The following is a 13,212-nucleotide window of genomic DNA, read 5'->3' as shown; positions in this document are numbered from 1 at the left end:
TGACCACGTTTCCACCGCAATGAAATGCAGATATGGGGCTCCTCCTTCAGCAACCAGACAATTAAATTATACTCTTTTATCCCCCCCCTTTTAAGTCCTATTAAGCCACTGCAACAAGTGAATTCTGGATAATTTCCTTCATATGTGGCTGAATAGAAACGCGCCCTGTGGTCGGTGTTGAGTTCCTGAACACAACTCTTTCCGCAAACGTCACATTGGCGGGAAGTCGATACGCTGTCAGACGAGACATTTAAACTTCACCAAAACAGCTCTGGAGGTGCAACTAACCAACTAACGGACCTTTGAGACGCTTACAGCTGTTTCCTGAACTTAGAGCAACCATGTCTACTACTTCTGTATCCAAGGTAACACGTTTTGTTGCATAAAAGTTTGATAAAGCTCATAAATGACACGTGAACAAGATGGCTCCATGCGTGTTTGTTTTAACCGGTTTGTTTTCCTCAGGGCTGCTTTGTTTTTAAACCGAGTGCAAAGAGAAAGAAGCAGGATCTCGATTTGGGTGAGATATGCCGATGCTCATAGATGCTTCTTTTAGTTAAGTGTCTTAAATCACGAGCTGTCTGCTGATTTAGATGCGTTTTTGTCCTGCAGAGAGTCACTTCATCAGGGGCTGTGAGGATGCTGAGAGCAGTGAAATCCGCTTCAAACTCTTCCAGGATCTGTGGAATGACATCAAAAATGACACTGAGGTAAGAACAGACAAAAAATTGGATTAGAAGAATCGATATGTATAAAAATGTCAAGGTGCATTTCATAGGTCTCCCTGGTGCTTTTCCTTGAATTGTCAGGAGTGGAAAAAAAACAATGCAAAAGTGATTTAAAACGATTTATACATGGTTCAAAACAACGAGAAAAATATTCAAAAGGGCTGTAAAGAGGTGCACAGTGGAAATAAATAATTGTGCATAATGGGACACTAAAATGATAGAGGTTGGATGAAGCAATCATAATCAAGTGTAATGATGCAAAACTCTGCAAGAGGCAAAATTGTTTGTAATTTTGTTTTTTCTCCTCATCTGGAAAAAACAGGATAGCTTTTAATAAATATGCCTCCAAAGACATTTTTTTCCCTCATTTTTTTTCTTTTATGATTATATGAAATGCCTTTTTCTTTTCTCTTGTATATTCCTTTTTTTGTAATCGATAACCTGCAACAGATGGGTTAGTTGGTGATTTTACTCAATAATACTTTTGAATTCCCACTCATGGCTATATTCGGCGTGAGACCAGACGGGGACGCTTTTAGTAATAGTAGCCTATGCATAATTTTATTGCATTTACGACTATACTTGCGAGGCGACTGATTCTTCTTAAATGGAAGCACCAGTCCCCCCCCCCCCCCCCCCACACATAGCAGATGGATTAAGTCTGTTCTGTTATACATAAAATTAGAAAAGATCAAATTCACACTGAGAGGCTCCCTGGTGAAGTTTCGCAAAATATGGCTCCCTGTCTTAGTTTATTATGATAGGCTACAAATATTGAATTGGGATGAGCAATAATCTGAATTGGGTTTAGGTACAATCTTAGCTACAATCTTCGTACAATCTGTTTTTGTATTATTGTACTGTAGTTTTTTTTTTTCTCTGCACATCTATATATTATTTTGTACAGCCATGCGATTGTGGGTGGGTTGGGGTTTAAAAGATGGCATATTTGATAGGGTTGGTTTTGATTTATTTTTTTTAACCATTCTGTTATTGCCTAAAAAATAAAAAGATTTATAAAAAAAAAATAATACTTTTGAATTGAGTAGCACTCACCAGACAAGATGATTGGATTTGAGGAAAAGTGTTTGTTTCACCTTGTTTTAATGATATTTCCTGCCGCTTGGAAGGTTTTACAGAACGACCTCAACAGAAGAATCTCGGACAGCTTGCTTGAGTTCACCAGGAAGTGTTCTTCCACTCGGCATCACAGCGACTGGGCCTCACGGATGAGGGCCAGTGAAATTCCCACAGCCGCTCTTCTGCTGGGTACGCTGGTGATAAACTGAGTGTGACCTTAGTTTGGGCTGTTTTACAGTTACTGTGCTCAGTGTTAGTTTGTAATTCTTGAGAAATGCGTATCCATCCTGACCTCCCTTTTAATATTCACCATAGGTGTGAACATGCCAGATCATGACATGACCGTTCAAAGTCTCTCTGACCTGCTCCGGCAGTCTGTCACCCCTCATGTGGCCGCCGTTCAGGCCAAAGAGTGCGGAGGTAACGGCTTAAAATCTCAATATGGCCACTGCATTTGTAGTGTAAAACATATTGGTGCGTTTGGTTAATCATTTAATTGAATTAATCATTTCAGCATTGAAGCATTTGATGAAGACGGTCCTGGAGAGGTTCATGGATACAGAGGTGGATGTAGATGATGAAGATGAGGGGGCTCCTGAGCAGACCAGTACTCAACTCCACAAGAGCACCCGCTGCTCTCTCGGTACACTCTGCGACTGGTACATCTCAAAAACAAAGGTGTGAGTCACAAAGCTCATGCGCTGTGCCAAGATTGACTTTTTCAGTTATGTGCATGAGATGAGTGAAACGCACTTATCAATTATTCCCTTTTATGTCAGGAATCCAACAGTGGGACACCTGGGAAGAAGCGCAGTTCTGCAGTCGTGCATGAACATCAGCATCAGCAGCCTCCTCTTGTAATCATTTTTAAAGATTTTGAAGCTTTTAACCCCAAGGTTCTTCAAGACTTCATACTCATCTGCAGGTAACTAAGCTCTCCAGAGAGTGACACCTAAACTACTGGTAACTTCTGAGCAAGTAAAACTGTGCTTTGGTTTTATCTCTGTCCTTCAGTCGGTACATCGAGCATCTCCCACTCATGTTCATCTTTGGGATCGCCACGTCGCCCAGCACCGTGCAGCACATGCTGCCTCACTCCGTGTCCTCGCTGCTGTGCATCGAGCTGTTCCAGTCCCTGTCCTGCAGGGAACACCTCGCCACGGTCATAGACAAGGTAGTTTGACGCTGACATGAGGCGTGCTGTGGTCGGGCCAGCTGACAGTCCAGCTGGGGCCCCAGACAAAATAATCTAAGATGGGCCACCGTGCGCCCGGATCTCTCCTTCTCCCTCTTCCTCTCCTTCTCCCTCTCCTTCTCCTCTCCCTCTGCTCTTCAGGTTTTCATACAAGCTAATGGACGTTGACATTAGAGCTAGCCAGTTAGGTTAAGTTACAAGGTTGGTAAACGTTGGCTGCGCTGTTTCTTACCTTGCTCTACGCTGACTTTATTAATTCCAGCTTCACCGTCACCACCTTTTTTTAAATATTTGTGTAGAGAATCTCTGAGGCCTCTATTTTCTTCTTCTCTTCTCTTTTCTCTTCTTTTCTGAGCACCGGACTTGTGTTGACCAGACATTTTGACCATTCTAATGGTTGAAATAAAAGATAACATCAAATTTTGATCAGCAGCCAAACTATTTTTGTGTTGGGGGTTCTTGACCACAAGGACAATTAGGAAGAAAACAAATAACAAGCTTTTATGTAACTCAAATACTACATATTTTTCCACAAATAGGCATATTTTGAAAAATGATTCCATAATTTAATGAGAAAAAAAAAAAAAAAATTAAAATAAAAGAAAATAATGAGGGCCCAGTTCTGGGCCCCCCCTACCCAGGGCCCGGGACAACAGACCCGTTTGCCCCCCCTTATCGGTGGGCGTGGCTGTGGTACTGATGAGCTTTAGAAAGGAAACAGACATTATGTGTATTTGAGTCTAATTGATTATATAATGCTGGATGTCACATGAATTAATCCTTTTTTAGGGTATGAGAACAACTGTAACGGCACAATGTCTTAAATCAAGCTTTTCAATAATCCTTGTGCAAGTATTTTGTTACACCTGACTTTTATTTTGTTCCTTTCTTCTTTGCACATACATCCATTATCCACGATGCTTTACAATCTGTCTAACCATGAAACGGATTCAGTTTTAATCGTCTTCCTTGTTCCGCTTGTGTCTAGTTGATCCTGTCGCATAAGTTCCCTTTTAAACTCAGCAAGAAAGTAGCGCAGGTGCTGACCAACATCTTCCTCTACCACGACTTCTCAGTCAAAAACTTCATAAAGGGTCTGCAGGTAAGGATCAGCGTCCTGGTGTGTACGTGCAGCTTGAATACATGAATATGAAGGACTGAATTTCTGCCCGCTGTCTGTGCAGCTGGCTCTTCTGGAGCACTTTAACTCACAGCCGCTCAGCGTGCTGTGCTGCACCAAGGAGGCAGCGTTGCTTAATGTGATGCAGCTCAGTCCTGGCAACTTGAAGAGGATCAGGCAGCTGCCATCATTCAAGAGGTAAACAAGCAGTGGGCTTTTTTTTTTTTTTTTGGGCTTGTTTTTTTATTTATATAATGACTCTGCTTATAGATACTTTTTAAATACTAAGTTGATCAGCTTTTTCCCCCCACAGCATGTAAAAGCAGGCTTTGACATCTGGTCTTTTTCTTAGGTACATGGAGAAACAGGAGAAGCAAGAACAAGTCAACCTGATGACAGATGACACTCACTTAAAGGTTTTTTTCTTTTCTTAAACTCATCTTTTCAATTGGGTTAAAAATGCTTTTCCCCCCCAAAAAACTTAAACATTTTGTTTTATTTACCCTTGTGTTTTTAGGAGGTGTGTCACAAACTGATAAAAGACCTTCACAAATATCACAAAGCCTATTATCCCATTCTGAGGTGTCTCCACACACTGACTTCATCTTTACCTCGATATCCTCTTGGAAAACAGGCAAGAAAGTGATTATTGTTTCTAACTCTTTATAACTCTTTTGTTTGATTTCTAAAGTACTAGAATCAAACCTGCCATGTCCTAACAGCATGTTTCTCCTTTATTGCAGATCATGGAGCTTTATTTGATATGTCTAGAAAATATTGTGTGGGAGTCTGAGGAATACCAGTCTGCCATGAGTCTTCTCAAGTAAGTCAGTTCCACGTACTTGCACATGTCACCACTAGATGGCGGTATTCTTAAATTACTGCAGCCCCCTGGTGGACAAAACAAAACACTGAGCTGTTAAAGAGGAGGGCTTTTAAGCTCCTTTTTGGCTATTTTCTTTTTCTGTTGTGCATCAGGCCCTTTGAACAAATCATCCTGAAGAAGTGCAATTGTTAAATGCCATCCTTTCTTTCCAGGATGCTGGCGAAAGATGAGTTGATTTTGTTGCTACAGAAGTGTGCAGAGATTCTGAAGTCTGTCAAATCGAAGAGCGTGAAGAAGGCTCTGGTACAGCTGGAAGAACTTCTTGCCAAGTTCAAGCAGCTGGACTGTAAGTTGTGAAAAGGTTCAAAATACCATTTTATGTCTTCTTGCAGTTATTGCTGTAAATGAACGCATCTTTCATCACTTGTATTTGTTCTTCCTAAAGCTGCTGCTGCTGAAATCGTATCCAGTGAGGATGAAAATATCACCTCTCCAGTGAAAAATCTTCAAAAGAAAACAAATTTGTTCCAGCTGCAGAAGGTAGGTCGGTTCACTTCTCCTTTTAAATAAAAAAAAAATAACAAAAAAACCCAAACAAACTTATATTTATGCACAAATGTATTATCATCCCGATACAGACCCTGCTGGAGATGAACGAGTCTCGTCGATCCAAGAAACTGAGTCCGTTCGAGACTCTCAGAAAGGAAAGCCTGGAGTTTATCGACGGCTTGGTGAAGTAAGCGCTGGCTTGACTCAGTCATGTGGCACTTAAACACAACAAAACTTTAATTTGTCAAATGTGGTTGTTCTACCCAGGAGCCACCTGTCGCAGCCGGAGTCTCAGACTCTCCATGAGGTCTGCTACTACAGCTCGTCCGCCACCGTGAGACACCACCTCAACGCAACTCCTCGTACCTCCATTCAGGAAGCGCTCAGAAATCCCCACTACTATCTGCAGGTACAGCTAACGTATAACGACAGGAGGGAGTGGAACTCAATAACATCTAGTTCTTGTGATGCATTTATCATTAGAAACTTTACTAGAAGTGTGACGCTTTCAGAATGAAACCTTGAAGACGGAGGATGGGACGCTATCCAACGCTGCTCCTGACATCTGCATTGCGTACAAACTCCACCTGGAGTGCGGCAGGCTGATCAACCTCTATGATTGGCTGGAAGTGAGTCTTCATCTTAAACATTAATATGTACTGCAGTTACAAAAATCTCTGTGTAAAACCTAAAAATGTCTACAGTGTTTGTTTTATTTATAACATTCAGACCACTTTGCCTTATAGCTCTTGTATTTTTTGTGTGGAAGAGGCCGTATAGATCCAGGGGGACTGTATCACATTATTGATCAGAGGATCAAATACTGGACCAGGTAGATGTTTATACTGACATGACTAAACACACTTGTTTTTTTTTAGTCTTATGCCACCGTGGTTTCTGGAGCTGAGGCCGACCGTCCAGACTCTGAAGCTTCTGGGAAAGTGGACGAAGTCAGACAGTATCCTTGATGTTCAAAATACTTTTTTTTTTTTTATGCACGCAAACATTGACCAAATATTTATTTTCCACTATAATTTGCAAATACATTACTTGACAATGTGATTTTTCTGGAATTTCTTTTTCATTTTTTGTCTCTCATAGTTGATATACCTGTGATGAAAATTACAGGCCGTGTGCGTGCGTGCGTACACACAACGGCAAGTTAAATGGTTTATACAAAGAGGCGAGATCTGCCTCTTCTGAGTTGAAGATTGAGGCACAATAATTTGTTCTTTGGTCAGACGGATAAAGGATTTAAGATGCATTTTGGGAGGAAAATTATGGGATTCTTTGTGTTTCTGGGTTAAAAGTAGGGATCATTGGGCATCTCTGCAACATCTGTAGGGGTAAATGTTAACTTGCACAACTGTGAAGGCATCATTAGTGCTGAACAACATATGCAGGCTTTGAAGAAACAATATTGCTCCATATAAGGACTTGTTCAGGAGAAAGTTTCACTTGCTTTGTAAAAAAAAATCTGTCAAACCACATTCAAGTATGTCCTTTTAGTGAGGGTTTAGGTGCTAAATAGACCAGACGTGTCATCCACTGAAAACCTCAGACACACAAAGCATGTTTTTGGAATTTAAGTTTCCAAAAACATGCTTGTATTTAGCTGAAGTTCAAACACTTTAGGCAAAGTTACATAGCTGGTATATTTATTAATTTTGATGTATAGTCCTTGTCCGATAGCTGTACTGATTTTAAGTCAATCCAAAAAAACATTTTACATTACAATTTTAAGTATTTGACTCCCTAACCTGCACTTCAGTGCTCGTTTCATCCGCGCCGTCTCGGAGCTGGAGTTTCTGGGCTTCATCAAGTCAACTAAGAAGAAAACTGACCATGTGGCTCGACTCACCTGGGGAGGCTGCTGACCACAACCGCCAAGAAAAAACAAACAGCTGCTCTGTTCTGTTTTTTTTCTTTTTAGTTCGTGTGCAGATCGACTTGTTTTCCAGTAATAAATAGTATTCAGTGCCTGGTTGTCATGGTGCAAACTTTTTTCTCTCCATTTTCAAATGCACGTCATATCTGGTGTTGAATTGAATAAAGGGATGTTGTGTACAAACTTGTGCTGTGGTTTCATCAGGTCATGTCAGAACAATGATAGGAAACTATAAAGAGGATTCTCAGCCCTGAAAGACGATATTTGTGGAGTATACAACATGATACTTAAAGTTTGAACAGTGCAGAATTTGAGTTTTCCTTATCAGCTTGTAAGAATGTCCCACATGCATTAAGATTGAAGTCTAAGATTTATTTTTTTCTCCATGAAATACATTGGTTAAAAGTGATACCAGCAGAACAAATGTCAAAATAAATAAAATCAACAAAAAAAACACTGGTAAGAAAAAAAAAAAAAAAGCAAATTAACCCACTTTCTGCTCAATCTGAAAAGAAACGATCAGGACAGACTGTAAATAAATTCTCTGTTCAACTTTTTCTCCTTTAACATCCTTTAAGATTGACCAGCAAACCTTGTAAAACTTCCCAACGCTTTATCGTATTTACATGTAACAAACAGAAGCAAGTGACAAAGCCTGGAATGCTGGGAATCATTACAAAAGTGAGATAACTGTAGATACATGTTCGGCTGGAGAAACGGAGGCCACTGGTAGAGAGAGGGTCCATTCATTTACATCAGGAAGCACCTAGTTGCTCACAGAGTGGTAACAACTGACAACAGCTTCATATATGGCACAGTAAGAAAACTTTCATTTTAACTAGCTAAACTGAATCTCTTATGATGATGAGTTGGTTTTTTTCTTCTTCTGTGAGAATCACATTAAGCAAGTGAAGGCTGTCTTGTAGAGGTTCTGTGCCACACTCAGGAGACATCTGGAGAAAAGGAAGATGAAATAAGAGAAACCAGACCTGTGAGTTCAAACGTAAAAGGCAAGCGTTCCTTACTGAAATTGTGGCAGCGAATCAGGAATGTTAAAATAAAATATGAGAACTTACAGCTTGCAGGCTGCTCCCCAAATCGTCGCATTAGCTGATCGTGTGTGAACTTCACAAAGGTGTCATATTGTTCTGGAATTTAAAGCAAATCTGTATGAAATTATGTATGCTTATTTGTAATAGGTACTACTGTATACTGCAGTGCATTCAACCCTGGTCCTCATGCCTAGAAAGCTTTAAATACAACACAAACTGAACACTGAATAATTCTCTTACGTATTCAGTCATTCCAGAGATATGTTATTCTGATCTATATTTTTTTTTTTTTTAAGTGTAATAAGTATCTTCACCTTTCTTTGTGTACATTGCATTTACTGGTTACTATGGCAATTTCTGCCCTTTTTTTTTTTTTTCAAACCTCGAACTTTGCTGAATTTGTTTTGCGAAATGCGACCCGAGTTTAGTGCCTGCCTGTCTAGTATGTAATGCAGCTGGATAAAGAGTAAATGTAGGACAACACTTGTAGTGCAGGTGTTTGGGCAAACAAAAAAAAGTGCCATAAAAGTGCAAGACCAGTTATCATTTAGTGCCGTACATGAGTTGTTCCTTTTCAAGCTAAATGTGTTCATAAATTACAGCTTTAAAATGACTTTGGTCTTTTAGAAAATACCTCTATTCTGCCACTTGCCAAGTTTTAAACGCCTCCTCCATAGCATTCATTCCTATAAACTCTATTTTTCCACTGGCACACGAGTCAGTTTCCAATCCAGCACACCTCTGTTGCACACTCACTCTCACACACGTTCATTCACCATATAGGTGTGTGTGCCCTCCCCATTCAATCCTGCATCCCTCATTCAGTCTTGCGTGCACATCTGGTCTCGTGCGTGAACCACTTTCATCTGGTCTTTTGCAATTTCATCCAGCTTTTCTTTCTTTGCTTGATGATAGTTTGCATGACATTAGGTGATTTTAGCTTAGCTCCTGTTAATTTCCCTGGACAGAGTACGATGCATGCTGGGCAGTGTAAATGCAAGGGGTGTTATTTTGAGGGGCAGGAGGGGTCAGAATCACCCTGCAAGTACCGCTAGTTTAAAACAATTGTGTGACATCTGTTAATTTAAGCAGTTGTCAGCACTATACAGAGTGAAGCATTGTTTAAAATTATTTACTCAGTTCTGGTGTGTGTGTGTAGGGGTCTTCCTAAACTGACAGAAAGGAAATCAATAACTTTAGATACTCTGCAACTGAGAGACCTGTTTTTCAAATTTAAATATTTTCCACTTTTCGACTTTGTTCTACTGCTTGAATTTTTTTATTTTTTTTAATTAACCGACCTGCCAATTTTGAAGTCATGGTCTCCTCATATTCCTCCCGCACCTTCTCTTCCCTTTCTTTCAGCAGGCGTTCGCAGATCATCCCCACTTGTCTGAGGGTGAATAACGGTTGTTCTTTTCTAGTTGGTGAGGTGCTTCCTGTGTTACAATCAATAAAAAAAAGAAGAGCTTTTGTAAATGACATCATGTTTACCTTAATGTGTGTCCAAACTGTTGCGAGATGGACTACAAAAGACAAACCTGGGATGCTGGAAACATTAATATTAGACAACTGGGATGGGGATTCTGGAGAATAGCAGCAGTCCGACTGTTGGTAGCTCCCATCTAGATGCTTCCTCTTTTGAATGCGTTTGTACTCTTGTTTGATGCTGTTGAGGATTTGTTCTAGTGCGGGGGGTATAGTAGAAGTTTATTGGTGACTCGTGGTCCATACAAAAACAAACAAATAACATAGGACAAAATACATACAAAACATAAAACCTGTCCAGCAGGGAGAGTTACAAATACAAGCTTTTAAGCCAATGTCTCCTGCGACAAGAGGAGTATCTGATACAGCTCTTCCCAGGGTAATATTGACAATGATGCCATTCACACACTCATCCAAACGGCACATGAAACTGTGCATTACATTTCTAAGAACAGCTTTAAGAGTATTGACTCTTGCAGCCACAAACAGATACAGATACACACGTCTGTTTAGTGCTCATCTCATATAAATAAATACTTACACACATGAGGTACATTTTTTTATGAAACAGAACAACTGGAAAATATAACAATGGCAATAGTGTTTTATCAATTTCTTATAATTAATTAAAAGACAATTTTTCCTAGTATGTTTTCTCTTTCACAACTGATATTTTAGTCAGAATTTCACCATAAATCTTGAAATCACTGTCACATTGATGCTTTACAATGATGTAAAAAACAAAAGGTAAACAAAGAGAATACAACAGGTTTTTTTTTATACATAAAGCTGTAATTTGTTGCCATTTCTGCACATTCAAACTAAGGCTAAAATGTCGAAGCATTTTCTTTGTGACTGTAGAAGAAAAAATGCCCATAAGAATGTTTTTTCCTTTTCTTTTTTAAGAGATGCAACTGAAACTATCACTTGTGTTAAACACCTTAATAACAAATCAAAAGCGGCATTTGTAGTCATCATACGACATCATCAAAGGCCAGAGCAGACTATCTGCTCAGGAGACTGAGGGCTTTTGGTGTGCAGGAAACACTCCTGAAAACATTTTACGACACCGTTGTGGCATCAGCCATTTTTTATGGAGTGGTCTGCTGGGGCAGCAACATCACAGCTGCAGACAGAAGGAGGCTGGACAAAACCATCAAAAGGGCCGGCTCTGTCCTGGGTTTCTCTCTGGACACAGTACAGGTGGTGGGAGAGAGGAGGATGATGGCTAAGCTGTCATCCATGATGGAGAAGGACTCCCACCCCATGAAGGACATATTCAGAGCACTGGAGAGCTCATTCAGCGACAGGCTCCTTCACCCTAGGTGTGTGAAGGAGCTACAGAAGGTCCTTCCTCCCTGCAGCTGTGAGACTACACAACCAGCACTGCTCACAGTAGACCACAAACAACCTGACAATAAATATACATACTAGAATATAATGTGCAATATCATTCTCTGCAACGTGCAATTATGTAAATAACATCTGTAAATATCCATCTGTTATTTTTTTATATACTAGTATTTCTTCTTATTTATTTTTATTCTCCTTCTTCTTATTATTATTGTATATACTGTTTATAGTGTTTTTATTATTACTGTGTGATATTGATGCCTCTTGTTTTTGCACTATCCCCTTTGCTGCTGTAATCTGCAAATTTCCCCTCTGCGTCTGCGGGACTATTAAAGGATTTCTTATCTTATCTTATCATAAAGGCAGCACAGTATTACAGATTTTAGGCTTAAAAAACAATTTTTAAGTTCTAATCTTAAGTTTTTAGCACATCTCACAGTCACAGACCTGTGCACTAACAGAACAGAAGCTACATGAAACAGTGCATTACATTTCTAAGAACAGCTGGAAGAGTACTGACTCTTGCAGCCACAAACAGATACAGATACTGATCTCCTGATCTCTAGTGGTTAATGATCGTGATTAATGATGGTGATTGTCTCCAGCTTTACCTGCACTAAGTCTGGAGGACGACTCCCCAAATGGCGACGGCTCCATGCGGAGGTACTTCCTAGGAGACGAGGACGACGGAGCCACCGGTACACACCTCCGCCGTTTGGGGGACGTGGGACTCATCAGCGGGTCGAACTCCATGCTCCTCTTCAGGGTGGCTCCGCACGCCATGACTGAGTTCACCAGGGGGAGAAAACGGTTAAAACACACCAAAACCAGCACAACAACGAGGCGATCAAAGTTATTCTAGGTATGGATGGCTGGTGGTTCACTGTTTGCCGGCCCTGGCCGGCCAGGTGGCCGGTGCTGCGGCTGAGGGAAACATGTTGAACATGTTGAACATGTTCATGCTGCGCAGCTTCATGCCGCGTTCCATTTGTCCTGGGAAGTCGGAATTTCCTAGTTCCCAGTCGGAATTTTCAACTGGAACGCCCCTCGAAGTGGGATTTCCTACTGGGAAAGTGGGAAAAACTTCACCACCCCCGAGTTACCATTCCAAGATGGCTGCCATTCCCAGTTCCCAGTTCCGATTTCCGAGGTAAATGGAACGCAGCTTCACTCACTACCGGCTAGCTCGTCGAAAACAAAACAAAGCTAACGCTAGCGCCGCTGCCGCCGCGACATGTTTCAGTTTCACCCGGAAAGATGAGAAATCAGACTTGTTTTACCTTGAGAGGGTAAAGTGGGTTCGTTCACGTGCTTCCTCCAACTTGTGCGGTTGTAAAAGTTGGTTTCCAAAGTTAAAGGGACGAGCAGCCAGCTGTCGGCCGTTACTCGGGAGGTTAGCTGACGCTACTTAGCAGCCCGGTCTTCTCGCGAGACTTCCCTCGTCTGTGACGGCATCGGTGATGGTGATGATCACAACACATTCAGGGTTTCAAATGATCACATTGTAAAAAGATTCAAAAAAAATATTGATTCAAACTGTACTTTTTGCTCTGCAAATTCGGAAACAATGACTCACTTATTCTGGCTTTGCCCCATTGTTCAAACTTTTTGGAGTGATATGTGTAATTTTGTGTCTGAAAGAATTGATTTTATTTTGGAAGGAAGTATTGTTTGGTGTTTTTGACCACGTAACAATTAGAACAAAGCCAAATGAAATGTTTATTATTAATTTGTTGATTATCCTAGCAAAATTCCACATCCACAAATATAAATTCTTACGCAAAAAACCCTCTTTTTTTACTTTTCATTGTGAATTAAAACAGTATCTGGACTCTATTAAGTTTTCTAATAATTCAAAGGCAATCAAAACCATAAATGTATGTAAATGTTTTGGCTTTCTGTTATAATTTCATCCCCCCTGGCTGGTTGTAAT

At 40.5% G+C, this 13,212-nt stretch overlaps 2 protein-coding genes across 2 annotated transcripts; one reads left to right on the top strand and one right to left on the bottom strand.

Moving 5' to 3' along the window:
* Positions 1 to 187: 187 nt before the first annotated feature.
* Positions 188 to 7,550, top strand: orc3 (origin recognition complex, subunit 3). The gene is made up of 20 exons (XM_061744288.1): positions 188 to 365; positions 466 to 520; positions 613 to 710; positions 1,859 to 1,997; positions 2,124 to 2,228; positions 2,323 to 2,486; positions 2,588 to 2,733; positions 2,823 to 2,982; positions 3,992 to 4,105; positions 4,188 to 4,321; positions 4,476 to 4,539; positions 4,641 to 4,757; positions 4,867 to 4,946; positions 5,162 to 5,295; positions 5,395 to 5,489; positions 5,588 to 5,685; positions 5,766 to 5,907; positions 6,011 to 6,127; positions 6,377 to 6,456; positions 7,270 to 7,550. Exons 1-20 carry the CDS (start codon positions 342 to 344, stop codon positions 7,373 to 7,375), a joined length of 2,172 nt encoding a protein of 723 aa, XP_061600272.1. The 5' UTR covers positions 188 to 341; the 3' UTR covers positions 7,376 to 7,550.
* Positions 7,551 to 7,743: 193 nt separating this feature from the next.
* On the bottom strand, positions 7,744 to 12,704 carry LOC133462520 (akirin-2-like). The gene is made up of 6 exons (XM_061743800.1): positions 12,560 to 12,704; positions 11,891 to 12,064; positions 9,980 to 10,123; positions 9,740 to 9,877; positions 8,463 to 8,534; positions 7,744 to 8,339 (listed from the first exon to the last, which is right to left on the bottom strand). Exons 2-6 carry the CDS (start codon positions 12,060 to 12,062, stop codon positions 8,329 to 8,331), a joined length of 537 nt encoding a protein of 178 aa, XP_061599784.1. The 5' UTR covers positions 12,063 to 12,064; positions 12,560 to 12,704; the 3' UTR covers positions 7,744 to 8,328.
* Between the last annotated feature and the right edge of the window lie 508 nt (positions 12,705 to 13,212).

The sequence above is a fragment of the Cololabis saira genome, chromosome 16, assembly GCF_033807715.1.
Source record: "Cololabis saira isolate AMF1-May2022 chromosome 16, fColSai1.1, whole genome shotgun sequence".
Taxonomy (NCBI): domain Eukaryota; kingdom Metazoa; phylum Chordata; class Actinopteri; order Beloniformes; family Belonidae; genus Cololabis; species Cololabis saira.
This window is presented reverse-complemented; position numbering and strand designations above follow the sequence as displayed.